The 19,197-nt window shown below is 41.7% G+C and overlaps 1 protein-coding gene across 5 annotated transcripts in view; it reads left to right on the top strand.

Annotated features, from left to right (window-relative positions):
• Positions 1-19,197, top strand: part of TRPC3 (transient receptor potential cation channel subfamily C member 3) — a 356,160-nt gene that overhangs the window by 83,839 nt on the left and 253,124 nt on the right. For all 5 annotated transcript variants that reach the window (XR_012717460.1, XM_075287073.1, XM_075287062.1 and 2 more), the window contains exon 3: positions 17,708-17,893. Coding sequence is in view for 4 of the 5 variants with exons in the window: in XM_075287073.1 (XP_075143174.1) it covers positions 17,708-17,893 (186 nt within the window). In the remaining variant the exon portion in view is untranslated. The remainder of the gene's footprint in view (positions 1-17,707; positions 17,894-19,197) is intronic.

Below are 19,197 nucleotides of genomic sequence, written 5' to 3'. Positions count from 1 at the left end.
CACACTGATAGGTAGAAAAAAAATGTACAATCAGTTGCCTCGTAACAGCAAGCTGCCAGCTTTCCCGATTAGCAAGGACAAGCCTGCTGTAGAATCAGCGTTGATTTGCCGCAGACTGGTCTTTGCTAGTCGGGAGAGCTGGCAGCTTGCGGTTACAAGGGAGCTGAATTTTTATCAGCGCAACTGCAAGTGCTGTGCAGTTAAAGTGCACGGACCCCATAGACTATAATGGGGTCCGTGCGCTTTAACTGCACAGCGCTCCCCCTAAACACTCTCCTCCTGCTACTCATGGACTTGGTGACTCTCATTTAGTTGAATAGTGGTTTCTCCTGAAACGAGCATTTTTTCCCATAGACCATAATGGGATTCGATATTCGATCGAGTAGTCTAATATTGAGGCTCTACTTGAAACGAATATCGAATCTTGAATATTTCACTGTTCGCTCATCTGTAATTGTGATCCCTACTTGTTTTAAAATGCACCAGACTTGTCACATGGACTAAAGCTTTGTAATAAATCCGGTACATTGTTAGGAACTGTCAGAGGGAGTTTTAGAGAGGACCTTTGCCACCTCCGCCAACTCTTTGAATTGTACAATAGATGTTGCTTTCAGCATAGTTAGGGTAAGTTCACACAGGGGGGGAGTGGGGGCCACACGGTGGCTGAGTGGTTAGCACTAAAGTCTTGTAGCACTGTGGTTCTGGTGTTCAAATCCTGCCAGGGGCGAAAAACCACATGCAAGGAGTTTGTATGTTCTCCCCGTGTTTGCATGGATTTCTATCCCATCTTCCAAAGACATACTGATAGGGAAAAATGTACATTGTAAGCTCTATGTGGGGATCACAATCTACATTTCAAAAGGAAAAAATTACACGGGGTGTACTGGTCTGGAACCTGAAGTGGCGCAGTCCACCAGCATCCAGTCACGCACACCGCTCCGGATTAGGCCCAAATGAATGGGCCTAGTCGGGAGGGAGGTGTCTTAAGGCGGTTGTTACAAGGACAAATCCGCCTGAAAGAAGGGAAGGGAAGCTTGCCTTGTTAAGATGCACACATTTTAATCACTCATGTGCATCCAATGTATATCACTCAAATACTATTTAAAATACTGGGGCAGATTTACCAAGCAAAATGTGCCAGAATACTGGGCTAATGTTTGGCACAACAGTCTAACATTCTTTGCGCCACATATATCAAGTATTTTAGACACTTTTTAGAAACTTTTATATCTGTACAGAAAAAAAATGGGGATGACTTAGGAGGAAAGGGGAATGGCTTTGTGGAAAATAAGCGTGTTGGCATACTGAACTAAAGAAACGCACCAAATTTTGGTAAATTAAGTTAATAGGAGCAAGTGCAATGCTAGACTAAGGCATTCACATGGGGCAAAATGGCTTGGGTTCTGGCGCTACTCTGTGCGGAATTCACGCGTTGTTTGCGTGAATTCCTTGCGGGATTGCCGCCAAAATTCATGCAGTTAAAAAGCTTCTCAATAGAGTTCTATGGCGAGGTTTTTTAACCACGTGGATCATGGCGGCAATCCTGCACGGAAATGGGGAATTGAGTGGGCTACATGCCATGTGCCTAGATTATTATGTGTTTTAGGCACTTAACCCCTCACTAGACAAAGGAGTGTACCACAGTGGGGTAGCACATTGGTGTACGCCAACCCAGTGTTGGTGTGGAAAAGCTGTGCCACATTTATCATAAACCACGCATCTGAAAAGAGAGGAACTTTCCACTCCTTTACATTTACTACTTTCCATTTCATTGTGTTTTTCTCAGTTTTTTATTTCCTTATTAAATCTATAAGGAAAATGCAAGTGCTTTCCTAGGTAAAATTGACATGCTGCGTTTTTCGAAAATGCAGCTTTTCTGCAATATGGGGATGGGCTTATAATCAATATCTCATTCACTTTGCTGGTATTGTAAAACACAGCGTTTTTTTGTGTGCATTTGATTCAATAAAATGATTGAGTCTCTTAATTCCGATGTGCCTCACGCCACCTGCGTAATTTATTAATACATTTCCTCGTTTAGATCAGCAATAACAGATCATTTCTACTTTATACATTTTATTACACCATTTTTAGTTAACCTGAGGGTCTCTTTAAACGTCTTTACAACATTTACCTCCAATTTGTTCTGCAATTGTAATACAACGAAGAAACCAGTGAAAGGGCACTACAAACTAGGGAAAGCCCTGAACGCACCTCATAAACTGTGCTAAAGCAATTTTAATAGCTATAAATGGGAGTTATTTTAAGAGCTGTGAGATGATAAGCACTACGACTGAACAAGAATTTAAAAGCATTATTTTGAGAACAATTGGACCATAGCGGAGATGGAAATATCAGGAGACTTCAAAAAGGCAAAGCATTCCTTAGAGTGAGGAAAATCATGCTGTGTTTGCTTTTATTTCATAAAACCTTAAAGAGGACACGTCACATACTCATTGACGTGCGGTCTTACATTCCTCTAGAAAGCCAACCGGCAGTGAACAGTTGGCTTTCCTGGTAAGCAACCCAATGCTGCAGTTTGTGCTGTTAGTTTCGTCATCGACATCTCCCCACTGTCAGAAAGACCTTACAGCCAAGAGTCTAGTCTGGACTGTGACTACAGTTGGGTGGAGTGTTCCTCACAGCCCAGCGATGATGCAAAGCTGTAAAGCCCACCCTTCTGATAGTGGGGAGATATCGGTGCTGTGATTACACTGATATCTCCAACACCGGTGTGAGTACCACGAAAGCTGACAATGCACTGAATTCAGGAACTTAAATAAGAAAGTTATAGTCAGTAAATATAAAGTTTAGAAACTTTATATGTCTTGAATTTTACATTTTATACAGGTTCTCTATAGTAAAAATTGCCCCTACATAGCAAAGTAAGTCTTGAAAAGTTAATATAATTAGGTAAGGTATAATGAACCTTAGCTTAAAGGGAATGTGGCACTGGAAAAAGACCTTTTTTTAAAAAAAAATTAAGTATGTTAAACATATTTTTTAAGAATTTTTGGTTATGTTTGTAAAAATGTTCCATATTATCTTTATTTAAAAAAATTCTTAAAAATCCGGCGGTTTTGACTCTGGTCACTAAGACAAATAATATGTTGAGACTTTCTGTAGGAGATTTCTTTGCAGCAGCCCCCTCACTTATCAACACACTAATAGTCACAGCTATCATGTACATGTAGATAAGACAGACTCCACCAGTCACGATAACTTGTCCAAATGCCTCAGCAGAGGTCACAGAGCAAGTGTAGAAAACTATCCCATATAAATAAATGGAGCCTGTTCTAGACTATTGTGTCTAGGGCCCTTGGTCCACCTCCTGTAGATAAGAAATCACAAACTATTTTAGGCTTAGTGGCAAAAGTTGGAATTGCATGATTTTAGGGCCTTTTATAATACAGATAATATCATGAAAACAAAATCTTAAAAAAAAAAGTTTAAGATAAAAATGTGATTTAAACAATAGGTCATGTCATGGTGACATTTTCCCTGTAAGAATAAGAGACTAGAGAGAAATAAAAATACAGTATATGGCTAGAGTCACTGAACTCTACGTGCCTTTTTAGGTTTACTTCGATATCTTACAGTGTCAGGTTGGTGGACTAGAACCCACCAGTAAAGTTTATATTGGCAGTCCACAGTATCTGTTCATACCACAAATTCTTAAACCTGTCCCAACACACTGTTTCAGTCCTGAGGGCATTGCCATTGGCTTTCTGACTGCTGTCTAACTGAATGTAGTACAGTGAAGGTACTGTACCACTGCTTTTATAAGGAGCGAGGATATGGCTCACCTTGGGGCCCTCGGGTCATACTCCATGCATCAGTCTGAGCCTGGAGTCTTTTGACATTGCTGATTGGTTATCATGGCTGGGACAAGCTTCAGCTGTGTTATTGAGAAGATGGGAAATCATAGTAAAAGCCTCATTTACATGTGGAAAATGTAGAGTCATATCTGTCTCTACATTTTATTTTCATTTTTATCATCTAGTGTCACACTCTCATTCACATGCTGTGGACATTACCTGCATGGAAAAATGAGTAAGATATGTAGCAGGGGTAGAACTCCAGAGTATAATAAATCAAGAGATCAGTTGACATCAAAATTTGTATGTAATGCACATGGATTTTGCTGTGAATTTCTTTGGACTGTAAATGTTATATTTATTGGACTTCCATGTCTGTCTTGTTTGACGTCCCTGATTTATTGTTAACCTGAATATACAGTAGTTTACTGTTCTTTTCTGCTTTAATTCCTAGAAAACTGAAAGACCATCTTGATTTTCTATATAACTTTGATACCAACTACGCTGCCTTGGTCTCTACAGAATATATATTATATATTCTGATTGTTATGTTTGTGTATATAATGATGGAAAATAACAATAAACACAAGTATAAAAAAATGTTCTGTTTATACCATATGGCAAAACATTGAATAAAACAGAATAACAAATTACAATAAGGTCACGTGCTGTATATTATTGTAATACTATTCAGAGTTCCATTATATATTAGTTTGGTAGCAGCTGCCAGTGATATGGCACTAGGGCACCATTGGGGAATGCTTGGTGTTGGGGATTCTGTACTAGTACCAAACCACAGTCTGTTCATATCCTTCCTTCACTAACTCTTCTTCCTGCACACATAGAAGGCCTACAAACCTCATCAACATTTACCGTGTTCCTTCCCCTCATCTCTCCCCTGTCTCTTTTAACTGCTCTCTCTGGAACGCCCGCTCAGTGTGCAACAAACTAGAATATATTAATGACTTATTCCTTAGTAAATCCCTTGGCCTGCTCGCCCTTACTGAAACTTGGATCCAGCAGGCAGACACAGCCTCCCCTGCTGCTCTGTCTCATGGTGGCCTACAATTCTCACATACCTCTAGGCCTGACAACAGGCAGGGTGGCGGGGTAGGCTTACTTCTGTCACCACAGTGCATTTTTCAGGCCATTCCACCGGTATCCTCACTTACATTCTCCTCATTTGAAGTCCATGCTATCAGACTTTTCCGCCCACTCTCCTTACGTGTAGCTGTGATCTACCGTCCACCTGGCTCACCCTACCAATTTTTGGACCACTTTGCTTCTTGGCTTCCCCACTTTTTATCCAGTGACATAACTACCCTCATCATGGGTGACTTTAACATCCCTATTGACACCCCTCACTCCCCAGCTGCCTCACAGTTTCTCTCATTAACCACTTCTCTTGGTCTTTCACAATGTTCTTCTTCTGCCACTCATGTAGGTGGAAACACGATTGATCTTGTCTTCCATCGACTCCTCACAGTTTCTAAATTTACTAACTCTGCTCTTCCCCTCTCTGATCATAACCTTCTGTCTCTCACCATCAGTGCCCTCTCCCCTTCACAAGATACACCTACCCAACACACATATAGGAACTTACGTGCTATCGACACCTCTCAGATACTCTACAGTCCTCTCTGTCCCCCATCTCTTCAATCTCCTGTCCCAATCTGGCCACCAGTCACTATAATGAAACCCTTAAAAATGCATTGGATGAGGTGGCTCCCCCCTCCACTCGTAAAGTCCCACATAGGAGGCAGCAACCCTGGCACACGCCACAGACACGATTTCTTCAGCGGTGCTCTAGGTGTGCCGAACGTCTCTGGAGAAAATCACATTCACTTGCAGATTTCCTCCACTTCAAATTTATGCTTAAAACATATGGTTCTGCCCTTCACCTCGCCAAACAAGACTATTTCACCGCCCTCATCTCTTCTCTCTCTAGCAACCCTAAAAGGCTTTTTGAAACTTTTCACTCCTTACTCACACCCAAGGTGCAGACGCCATTCACAGACCTTAGTGCTGATGACCTTGCCACTTATTTCCATGATAAAATTGATAAGATCCGTCAGGAAATTACTGCCCAAGCCCCAGGTGGCATTGAGCTTCTCACCAACCGCACTTCAGACTGTCCATTCTTATCTTTTGAACCTGTTACAGAAGAGGAAGTCTCCCAACTACTTTCTTCATCTCGCCCTACAACCTGCAGTAGTGACCCCTTCCCCTCACACCTTCTCCAATCTCTGTCACCTGCTGTCACTACTTACCTTACTAAAATATTTAACCTCTCTCTCTCTTCTGGAATCTTCCCATCCTCCTTCAAGCATGCTGTTATAACTGTGCTATTGAAAAAACCCTCCCTGGACCCATCCTGTGCTGCTAACTATCGACCCGTCTCTAACCTCCCCTTCATCTCTAAACTCTTGGAACGCCTGGTCTATTCTCGTTTAATCTGCTATCTCTCTGCTAACTCTCTGCTTGACCCCTTACAATCTGGTTTCCGGGCTCCGCACTCTACTGAAACGGCCCTCACAAAAGTCTCCAATGATCTCCTAATGGCTAAATCCAATGGTGACTTCTCTCTTCTTATTCTTCTGGACCTCTCTGCAGCTTTTGACACTGTTGACCATCAACTCCTCCTCACTATGCTCCGCTCAGTCGGCCTCATGGACACTGCGCTCTCCTGGTTCTCCTCTTATCTCTCAGACCGCACTTTCAGTGTATCATTGCGGGCTCTGTTTCTTCCCCTCTTTCCCTTGCTGTTGGGGTTCCTCAGGGCTCGGTCTTAGGCCCCCTGCTCTTTTCTCTCTTCACAGCCTCCATTGGACAAACCATTGCCAGATTTGGCTTCAGGTACCATCTTTATGCTGATGACACCCAATTATACACATCTTCCCGTGACATCACCCCTGCACTCATACAGAACACCAGCAACTGTCTCTATGCTGTCTCAAATATCATGTCCTCACTCTATCTGAAACTAAATCTCTCTAAGACTGAACTACTACTGTTTCCACCATCTAATAGATCTGTCCCTGATATATCCATTTTAGTCTCAGGCCTTACTATAACTCCTAGGCAGCAGGCCCGCTGCCTCGGGGTCATGTTTGACGCAGACCTTTCCTTCACCCCTCATATTGAATCACTCGCACGTTCATGTCACCTCCACCTCAAAAACATCTCCAGAAAACGCCCTTTCCTTACCAGAGATACACTAAAGACACTTATTGTCTCTCTGATTCATTCTCGCCTTGACTACTGTAACGCCTTACTAATCGGTCTTCCCCTTACTAAACTCTCCCCTCTACAATCTATTCTGAATGCAGCGGCCAGGCTCATCTATCAGGCTAGACGCTACAGCGATGCCTCTGGTCTGTGCCAGTCATTATATTGGCTGCCTATTCATTATAGAATAAAATATAAAGTTATCACTCTCATCCACAAGGCTCTCCATAATGCCGCACCTCCCTACATTTCCTCCCTCATCTCTGTCTATCGCCCAACCCGTGTTCTCCGTTCACTCAATGACGTAACACTTACATCCTCTATTATCAGAACCTCCCACGCTCGTATACAAGACTTTTCCCGAGCTGCACCACTTCTCTGGAATGCTCTACCCCGGACAATCAGAATAACTCCCAATTTCTACAGTTTCAAACGCAAACTAAAGACGCATCTTTTCAGACAAGCCTATCACAATTTCTAACGTAAACCCTTAACCCTCCTCTGTCCCCGCTCCCACATTTCCCCACCACATGATATGATGTCATCTCAGGATAACTTTATAGGTCCAAGCTCCATCCACATGTTAAAGGACACGACTGTCGACGGCTCATAAAGTCTTATGTTTATGTAATGACAGTCACCTCTATTACAAAAGTGTCTGACCACTGCATAAGCAATACCGCCCCTGCTACCTCTTGTGTCACCTCTACCTCATAGATTGTAAGCTCTTGCGAGCAGGGTCCTCAGTCCCATTGTGTGAAATGACTTTCTTTGTAATGTATTTTTCTGTCTGTATTTGAACCTTACAAATTGTACAGCGCTGCGGAATATGTTGGCGCTATATAAACAAAATTTATTATTATTATTATTATAGTATTCTAACCATGTGGCAAGGTACAATGCTGTATGACAGTGATTTATTATATCTGGGAGGCCACGTATAGCATCTTCTTTTTCCGTTAATCATAAATATTAAGAATTTTACTTTCCTGTAGCATGCTCAACCTCTGCCACATAAATCATAAGGCTACAGTCATTCCTCTGCAGACACATGAAGAGCAGACAGGTAATCCAGGCTCTTTGTAGTGATTAAACTTAGATACATCTGCAGCATGAACAAGTGAGGGCCATTAAAATGCATGGAGTTTTGTAGGCAGGTTTATGTTTTTCCACAAGACACATATTCCATTTCATCAGTTCATTTAACAGCAAGTGCAGTGCAGACGCACAGCTTGTAATACATGTAGTCAACAAATGGCACACAGAAATTCTGTTACTATTCCACCTATTAACCTTTATATGTATTATTTTTAGGCCACTGAAAAGTTATGTACCAAAATAGATGCTGTTCTATGGTAGCAACCCCCAGTCTCCAGGGTCATGGCATTCATTATTAATATCAAGCTAAATGTTTCTGGTCTTGTAAGTGTCTAGTTGTGGGCTGCTGCTAGAAATTGCCAGAAGCAATAAACATCGGGAGCACCCTGAAGATATAGTAAAGAAAAACTAGAATAGTGGTTTCCCCTGAAACAAGCATTTTTTCCCATAGACTATAATGGGATTCAATATTCGATCGAGTAGTCGAATATTGAGGCTCTACTCGAAATTAATATTGAATCTCGAATATTTCACTGTTCGCTCATCTCTAATAATGAACTGTATATGCTTGAAGTCACTTGGTAAAAAGCTAAGCATTTCTCCAGCTACTGTATATAGCAGCTATTGTACCATGCTGGTCATCTGTGCAAATATTATCATGCAGCTAACAGGTGTATCTGAGTTTTAGTTAAAAAAAAAAACACAAAAAAAAATCTTTTTTTTTAATTGTAGATTGTGAGCCCCATAGAGGGATCACAATGTACATTTTCCTCTATCAGTTTGTCTTTGTAGTATGGGAGGAAATCCACACAAACACGGTGTGAACATACAAACTCCTTGCAGATGTTCCAGGCAGGATTTGAAACCAGGACTGAGCCGCCGTGTCGCCCCTAAAAAACACAAAAAAAAAAAAATCTGTTCTTAACCTGTTACCACATATGTATGTCTGTGTGTGCACCCAAATGTGCTACTTCTACATGTCCATCTCAATATAGTCACTGGTGGGAATGGAACTTAAAGTGGACCTGCCAGTTTGTATGTACAGTATGGACAGCATGTTAAAAAAATAAGGGGACTTAGAAAGATGAATGAATGGTTTTTGCAGGCAAAGGTTCAGTAACACTTTAGATCATTTCTTTTTTCATGTACATTTTTGCTCATTCTGGGCTTAGGAATACAGGGACATAGTACTGATACATTGGGTTTGATTGTCACATTAATGATTTCAGTGTTGCCAATAGTGTGCATCCAATGGTCCACAAGTGGCAAGTAGAATTAACTTACTTCAATTTGACTCAGTTCAGTCTACGTACATTTTTCTAACCTCTTTTTACCAGGTTCATGACTTGGCCTATTTTCACGTTTTTTGGTATATGTGGTTATGAAGGCTATAACATTTTTGTTGGGTTATTCAAATGTATGCCTCTTTTTTGATGACATGTAGGGCTTTATTCTTATGTCATTTTTATTTTTGCATTTTTTAATATTTGGGAAAATTTAAAAGAGCAAATTGTGTCTATTTTTATATTGTATGTTTCTTTCAACAGCACATAGTACTCCGAAAATTGTTTTCCCATCCATTACAGAAATTTTGGTATAAGTAAAACATAGTTTTGTCTTGGGTAGGGCTTCAAACTATGTTGTGGGTGTAGTAGTAGTGTTTTCCTCATCTAAAGTTGATCACATGACCATATCCTTGTTTAACCCCTTCCCGCCGATGGCATTTTTTGATTTTCGTTTTTCGTTTTTGACTCCCCTCCTTCTAAACCCCATAACTTTTTTATTTCTCCGCTCCCAGAGCCATATGAGGTCTTAATTTTTGCGGGACAAATTTTTCTTCATGATGCTACCATTAATTATTCTATATAATGTACTGGGAAGCAGGAAAAAAATTCTGAATGGGGTGGATTTGAAGAAAAAATGCATTTCTGCGACTTTCTTACGGGCTTTGGTTTTACGGCATTCACTGTGCAGCCAAAATGACATGTCCCCTATATTCTGTGTTTCGGTATGGTTCCAGGGATACCAAATTTATATGGTTTTATTTACATTTTGACCCCTAAAAAAAAATTCCAAAACTGTGTTAAAAAATTTTTTTTCTAAAAGTCGCCATATTCCGACGGCTGTAACTTTTTTATACGTAAGTGTACAGGGATGCATAGGGCGTCTTTTTTTGCGGGGCTGGGTGTACTTTTTAGTTCTACCATTTTCGGGAAATGTTATTGCTTTGATCACTTTTTATTCAAATTTTTATCAGAATCAAAACAGTGAAAAAACGGCGGTTTGGCACTTTCGGCTATTTTTCCCGCTACGGCGTTTACCGAACAGGAAAAATATTTTTATAGATTTGTATAGCGGGCGATTTCGGACACGGGGATACCTAACATGTATATGTTTCACAGTTTTTAACTACTTTTATATGTGTTCTAGGGAAAGGGGGGTGATTTGAACTTTTAATTCTTTTTATATTTTTTTATATTTTTTTTTAACTTTTTTTTTTTGCATTTATTAGACCCCCTAGGGGTGTTGAACCCCAGGGGGTCTGATCACTAATGCAATGCATTACAATGCTAATGCATTGCAAAAAAGCATCTTTTCTTTTGCAGGCTGCATAGACCAGCCTGCAAAAAAGAGGATTTGCAGACAAGCCTGGGAGCCTGTACAAGGCTCGCGGCTGTCATGGCAACGGGACGTCAGTCCTGGAGCATGCTCCAGGAGCCGGCGATCCCGGCCAAAATGGCGGCGCCCATGCGCCGCTGGGAAAATGGCACCTCCGGCGCCTTTGACCGCGGCGCTGGAGGGGTTGATGCCTCCGATCGGTCCGGGGACCGATCGGAGGCATTAGAGCCGGTTGTCTACTGCTTAAAGCAGTAGACACCCAGCGGCTATGGCGGCCGCCCGACTCCCGGGCGGTCGCCATAGTTACAGACCCGACATGCGCCGTACTATTACGGCGCATGTCGGGAAGGGGTTAACTACTAACCGCCCAGGTGTATAAAGTTAATGGGCGGTTGACAAGTGGTTAAAGAGACTATAACACACAACATGCCACATTTGGTTGTTGGTTAGTGGAACTACAACTCAACAAAACCAAAGGCTATTATAGACATTGTTACTATGTATACTGTCAGGGTCTGGGGTTGCTAGGTGGGGTGGCATAGACACACAAGTCCAGTTTCTTTTAGTCCAAAAGAAAGGTAGAGTTTTATTTTCACTCAAAAAAGTAGTGCAGCAACAAAGGAAACAATACAAAAATAAATACCTGCCCGGCTAGGCTCTAACTAAACATAGAATAGGTTACCTCACCTAGAATAACAGAAATCCAAAAGCCAGTAGAATCATCTCTCCAGCCAAGCTCTGCCAAAGTGTTGCTGCTGGAGCTGGCTTCTTAAGCCTCCTTGACGAGGAGACTCTTTGCAGCTGAGTCGCTGCCGCAACATCCCCAAAGTGTGGACTGGACTGGAGGGGGGGTGGAATGACAGGTCCCACTACCAATCCCACCTGTCATTCCTAAAAATCCATCCCAGTACTGAGCATTTACCAAAATGCTCAGCAGATGAAAGTTGTCTGCTGAGAACAAACATTCCTGGAGTTTTCTCATCTCACCCACCTGAGTATTCTGGGTGAGATGTACACCCCTTACAATACATATATATATATATATATATATATATATCTTGTTGATATAGTCTTAGCTTTGTATGGTCGGCCCACATGTAAAGAGACGGTTGATGTGACAGTGTTCACATCTGTGCATTCCAGGGGATTATACATCACTGACATATGTATACAACTATCTTATGCTTACAGTCATATCTGGGGTCCTAAATTAAACACACTTACAGGATATGCTGAATGTATCTAGTTTTCCTTTAATTCAGTGTCAGCTTAGGTCTAGGTATTAGGTTGTGAATGATGAATTACAATCTAATTTTGTCTTTGAAGTTGCTACATATGGCATGTGTGAAATTTTTTAATTGACTGCAACACAGTCTTGTCTCTGGCTGTTAGTCAGAAGTGCAATAGAAATATTTCACTCCTAAAGGCAGACTACGCAGTATATTAAAGTAATAGATCTTAACAATAATGTTATTTTGGCATACCTCCCAAATGTCCCTCTTTTGGAAAGAGTCCCTAGTTTTGGCACAAGCCCCTCTGTCCCTCTTTGCCTCTTAGGGTAAGTTCACATATAGTTTTTTGGTCAGGGTTTTGAGGCCATATCTGCCAAAAAGACGGCTCCCATTGAAATCAATGGGAGCCGCTCAGGTCTTTTTACCGGGAGCCGTTTCTTCTGGCTCCTGGAAAAAATAAGCGAGATGCTCATTCTTCAGGTGGAGTCGCCTCGCGATTCGGCCTTAAGACACTCTCTCCTCTGGACTAGGCCTACTCATTGGGCCTAATCTGGAGCAGAGTATGCGGCTAGATGCCGATGCAGTACACCGGCTTTCAGTCACGACTACCCGGTTTTTGGACCGGAACCTGAGGTGGCCTCCGCCTCAGGTTCCGGTCCAAAAAACCCCTTGTGAACTTACCCTTAAGGTCCACTCACACAGAGTTTTTGGGCGCTGATTTTGATGCTGAATCTGTGTCAGAATCCATGTGGAAAAAAAAGCCTCCAATTGACTTCAATGGGTTCCTTTTGCTGCATTGGAATTCCGTCTCGGAGAGCAGCGCTGAATGTTCACATGGCGGAAAAGGTTTCCGCGACCTTTTCCTCTGTGTGAACATACCCTAAATGTTTTTACCTTCTTTCTTTTTCCATGGAACACATGGAATTTAATTGCTATCTAACTAAAAGGTATCTGTTTTTGATCTAGCACTATAGGAATCTTTTTGTAGCTTATATGTATTGATTGATTTTAGTTTTGCCTCCTTATTATAAAGCTCCATCATATTCTGCAGATATAGTCAACACTGTCCCAACTAGGCCTCACTGTCTAAATTCCCTATTAAGGGGATATCGTCATTCCATAGGGAGAGACCACCATATAGGTGTGTGGAGTCTTATTAAGCCATGAGCGCTCCACTGCAAAGGAACATGGGAAGAATATGCAAATCTGACTTCCATGATGTAATTAGGATGTCAGTGCCTCAAGTGTGCACGCCAATAGAGGGCGCTGACTGAGAATGTGCAAGTCTATCTTCCATGATGTAATTAGGAAGACAGAGTCTTAGTCAAACACACCTATAGAGGGCGCTCCCTTTAACATCATGCCGATCTTCTCAGAGGCCTTTGTTTGCAGTGATGTTGGGATTATACCAGATGCAGTCTTCTCAGCCAAGGACAGCCGTTTCGATGTATTTGCATCTCATCAGCTTGGCGTAGAGAGGACTGATCTAAATTCCCTATGAGTAGGACTTTGGAGTGTGGGAGTAAAACTGGAATACCGCAGGAAACCCATGCAAACATGGAGGGAACATACACACTCCTTGCAGATGTTGTCCTTGTATAAGAGTTGATCTTTTTTAAAAAAGTGATATTTATTGATTTGTTTGATATTATTATTATTATTATTATTATTATTATTATTATTAGTTTAATAACTCTCAATTCAAGCATTGGAAAATGTTAAAACATTAACTTTAAAAAACCGAATGAATGAGAAATATTGGATGTGTTTCAGAAGACTTGGGATAAGACACATAAGAGGTATAAGTTTACAGCTAAAGAAGATGCTTTTCTTGTATGTGTCATTTGCTGTTGATCTGAGAAGGTCTCTTGGGATTTATGATAGCTCATTCCTTCACTGAAGTCCAGTATAATGGCAAGCAATCTTCTTGATGACATGACAGCTCTCAGAAGAGCATGGCTTGTAAAACAGAAAAGAATCAGTGTGTGGATAGGGCTGAGTTGTCTAAACAGGATTCCCAAATAACAGCCCCTGTAACTTGTCACAGCTATCTGCAGATCATCTTGACATACTGCATTTGGTAAAATAAAATGAACTTTGTACGAATTCTTTATAATAATTTGACTAAAATAAATTAGGCAAAACCCTCCGTTATTTTACAGTTATTTTACTTTACATTTTTCTTGACATCACAAAGTAATTGTATGTTCACATAGTTTGATCCATTCTTCTGGTCCTTTGTAGAACCAGAAGAACAGATAAGACAGTCCATCTGATGATAGAAAACAACAGATCCCAAGGGACTACATTGACTATAATGGGGTCCATCAGGTCTCTCTTGTTTTCTCCCTAACATCATGAGAAGAAAAAAATATTCTTGCCCATGATGTAAGGATGGTGTACTCATTTACTCCTTGATAGTGGTGCTTATGGGGGACTGGAAGGGACATTGTACATACGGTGTAAAGTACTGTCATTCATGTTATTTGTATACGTCAGTAAATCCTACTAATATTATAAAGGTGAAAGTATGTGTGTTTGGATGTTTGTGGGTTTGTGTGTTTGGATGTTTGGATGTTTGTACCTCAATCACGCCCAAACCGCTGAACGGAATGGCGTGAGATTTCACACATACCTAGATGGCCACCAGGAAGGGTCGATAGGCTACTTGGTATACCCTCCAGCCGCCGAAATCCCAAACATTACCAGCGAAAGTCTGCTCCGGCTCCGCTGCGGAACCTCAGACGACGTCAGCCCGACTCTTTCAGGTGGCTTCCGATAGGTTTGCGTCACATGCGGGGCGGGGCGATGGACACTGTGCGCTACAGAGGGGGCGGAGCTATAGACGCACAAGCCGGCTGCTGAGCGACAGGAAGAAGATGGCGTCGCGTATGCGGAGGACACAGCAGGCAGCCATCGGTGGAGCCTGCAACCCGACCTGGAGAAGTAAGTCCTTTGGGGCCCCGGGGGTGGGAAACTGAAGGAGTGACTGGGACACACTTCCCCAAGCCGCCGTCTTCCCCTAGCAGACTGCAGACCCGAAGCACACCATCACACTAGAGGGTGGGGAGGAGAAGGCCGAGGCTTGGGGATGGGGAGGGGAGTCCGTGGTCGCGGGGGTGGCGGGTTTACTGTAAAGGGGCTGCGGTCACGTGGGGGGGGGGGGGAAGGCTTCCTGTAAAGTGGGACAGGGTATGGGGGGTGGAGAGGGAACCGGGGTCGCGGGGGGCCAGGTTATGCAGGGGGTGCAAAGGGGGCCGACACCTGGGTCGCAGGTGGGGGGGGGGAAGGGGGCTGGAGTCGCAGGAGAGGAAAGAGGGCCGGGGTTGTAGAGGAGGGGTGGTGGAAAGGGAGCCCGGGGTTGCTTGGGTGGTGGAAAGTGGGCCGGGTTTGCGGGGGGTGGTGGAAAGGGGGTCGGGGGAGAGGAGTTGAAATAGGGATGCAATGGGGGGCCCAGAGCCTGCGCTGCAGGTGGGTCGCGCAAAGCAGGAACGCTGCCGCGGACGAAGTCGCGGGTATTGCTAGTTAGTTCATAAAAACCTTTCTACCATATACAGTTCCCTGTACAATGCTTAGTTTTGGGTTAACAGTTTTGGGAATTTGGAACTATTATAGATCAGATGGTTAACACTTGTATTAAGGGCCTGCATGTTGTGTTATGCCTAAGCATGTTTTTCCATAGCCCATAAATAGGACTTGTCACCACTCATGCCACATCAGTTTCAGAAATATTCCCCATGAAATAACATTCCTGAATTGTCTTTGCTTATAACTTTGTGTTCTGTTCCTTTGTTATTCATCCCTTTTTGTCCAAAGGGTGTGGACAGTGACTTGCTCCAACTAGTAACACCCAGATGTCAATTTATTCATGATTTACTAGAAGCAATTAAAGAGGATTGGAACAGAACAACATTATAAGAAAAAATGCCCAAGAATTATTTCATGAATTATGAAATTTGTATTCTTGAAGTTGTGTAATAAGTGTGCCTCAATGTTTAAGGCTGACCATACTAATTCAATATATGTCTGCCAATTCCAATGACTGGGATACAGCGACAATATTTTAGGTATGGGTTAAAGGATTTTCTGATACCTTTATATTAAAGAATTATCCTTAGAATCCAGCTAAAGGCATCCCCATGATCAGCTGAATGAAGGAGCCCTGACATTCAGGCAAGCCTTGCAGGCCTCAGGCATGGTGCCATATATTGCATAGTGGCTGTTCCTGGTTTTGTTGCTCAGTCATATTCACTAAAATTGGATTGCACTACAGAAACATCACATGACTGGTGAATGTGACTTCACAGTTCACAAAGGTTGTGATAATCAGTGGAGTGCCCCAGCCTAATCATTCATTAGTAGTGGCGCTTGGAGTTCTGTTAAAGGGGTATTCCCACCTCACATACTCATCAGTCTTTACTGCTGTAAAATCTTCTTTAATCCTGGTTTCTTGCATCATTTGGTGGGCGGCGTTTCACATGCAACCTCCTGTTTAGCTCCACCCCCAAATCGCGTGTAGCTGCGCCCGCCCATATTGGACTATGAAGTACAGGCAGCAGCAACTCCATTCTGTGTTACATACAGAGACTGCCTGTCTCTGCCTTAATGAACACAATTGAATTAGCTAGCCTGATAACTGGGAGAACAGAAGAAATTAAAGCAGCTCCTCTCCCCTATCTGAGTGCAGGACCTAGGTCACGTGGTGTAGACACAGGAATAGCTAGATACACAGGCTCGCTCCCTGCACTTAGCCCCTCCTCCCTCCCCCCTGAGAGCAGCAGATACATCACTTGACTCATGAGCAGCTAAGTCAGGGCTGTGGCCACAAAGAATTGAATAAAGTAAGATAGTGGACAAACAAAGCAGTTTTGCTGAAGCAATGTATTTAGGAAAAGTCTTACATCCACATTAACAAGCAGTATAGATAGGATCCTTGTGATGGGACAACCCCTTTAATGTGATATTGATGACCTACCCTAGGCATAGCACATCAGTATACAAGTGTCAGAAAATACCTGTAAACTGTTTCAATAGATGGAGTGAGATACATGGCTATCAAGACACAATTGGTACTTCTTATCTCTGAAGGAAACAAAGGATTGTATAAAAATAATTTCTTTTGACCTATAGGAGAATCAAGTAGACAGGACATGTTCAGTATACACTGTAAAATGTGTAAAGTTTTGCATTGAAACGCATGTTAACCACATTGTCCAAATATGTTTTTTAGTTATTTCGTTTTGTTTTTTTATCTCTTGCTTATATAACACCACCATATCCCACACAACAGTTTACAAACATTGTCATCACTCATTGACCCCAGTAGGGCTCACAATCTAATTCCCTATTGGTGTTTCTTTGGAGAGTGGTAAGAAAGCCACACAGCATGGTGAGAACATATAAACTACATGCAGATGTTGTCCTTGGTCTGATCAAAACCGAGGCCCCAGCACTGCAAAGCAACACTGTTAACCAGTCACCGGAATATGTTCGTATGTACAATTTGTCAGACTATATATATATATATATATATATATATATATATATATATATATATATATATATATATATATAGTTGTGGATAATAATCTAAAAACAATGAATATTTAAATTTTTATATTTTTATGTTTAAATTGTAAACTGTGTTATGAATAAAAATTCCATGTGACAACTATATAACAATTTAAGCATGATGTCTGTGTTATCTTTTAGAATGACTATCGCAAATTGTCTATGCAATGCAAAGACTTTGTGGTCGGGGTCCTTGACCTGTGCCGGGATTCGGAAGAGGTGGAGGCTATCTTAAATGGAGATGTGGATGCTGAACCAATGGACTCTCAGAGACACAGACCTTCACTGAGCCGAGTTAAATTAGCTATTAAGTATGAAGTTAAGAAGGTAAGTACCGTATAATAACTGCATATTACAATGTAGAACTATCATGAACTGTCCCTATACTGAGTTTACATTAAACATTCACAAATATATGTACATTTAACCATAAGGGCTTTAGATGGAAGAAGCTTGGGGTTAAAATGATCTGTATTACTGTTTGTTTTGTGTGTGTATATTATATGATGTTGTAGTAATTTACTGTAGATTGTAGCATTGTGACATATATACTGCATGCTTTATGTGCTTCCTGTGATTGTGTTGGATTTCTTCTGAAGTTTTGGTTTAACCCACAAAAACCTACACATTATCATTATTATTATTATTACATGTTATTGAGCAATGTGACTATTATATGCAATCTGAATAAAATAGGTGGTTCATTTTCATGATTTTATTTTCTAAACTCACTTGTAAACTTGTACCTATCCAGTGCCTTTAACTTCCTCTCTACATGCATTGATGGCAGAGAGGATATACTTAAGTTCTGGGTAGTAGCTCACTTTTTAACACAGACTGGTGATGTGATGTAGTCATGTCAAAAGGAAAAACCACCAGGTGCTATTTTATTACTGGAACCAAACTTTACTTTGTTTGATTGCAGATATATAAGATCAGTGACCAATGTACACAGAACACAACACAGTAGCCATTTACTTCAGTCACCCACAGAAAACTGACACAAGTTGGTGGGCATCACCCCAGACTAGGCCTCTAGTCTCTATTTTCTACTCACAGTGGCAAATGTAGCAAGAAGTCTACTTCCGTACTTCAATACTGTCCAGCTGTGTTCTACCTCAAATTGGCACTCCAACTCTCATCAGATTCGGGAAGGATGACCACAACTAGAGCATGTTATCACCATCAGGTACCCGGTAGGTCCCCTCAGAACTGCACCAGTTTAGGAGGAGAGCTAAAGCAATTGGTCAAATTCAAAGCCACCATGACAAGTCCAAGTACTGTAACTCCTTCTTAACTCCTTCCAACTGGTTGCTACAATAACAGTGGGTCTGGCCCCTTTATGGAGTATAACAGAATTGCCTGCTGCTGAAGGATTTGGGCCATGATGGTTGACATAGACATGATGATTTCAGGGCAGGAGCTTCATTTTCTAGTGGATTTTCACTATGACTAATTCGGGGGGGGGGGGGGGGGGGGTCGATTCTAGATACTGCTTTTTATAACAAACAGTTGTGTGCAAATGCTTTAGGCAGATGGCAGATGTAGGGGAAATGCTATGAGGTAAGAAATATTATATTTTCCAATTAACATGTGAAAGATCAAAAGAAAATTCTAAATCAAATTAATAT

Source organism: Leptodactylus fuscus, chromosome 1, assembly GCF_031893055.1.
Source record: "Leptodactylus fuscus isolate aLepFus1 chromosome 1, aLepFus1.hap2, whole genome shotgun sequence".
NCBI classification, from domain to species: domain Eukaryota; kingdom Metazoa; phylum Chordata; class Amphibia; order Anura; family Leptodactylidae; genus Leptodactylus; species Leptodactylus fuscus.
The sequence above is the reverse complement of the archived record's forward strand: the minus strand, read 5'-3'. Positions and strand labels throughout refer to the sequence as shown.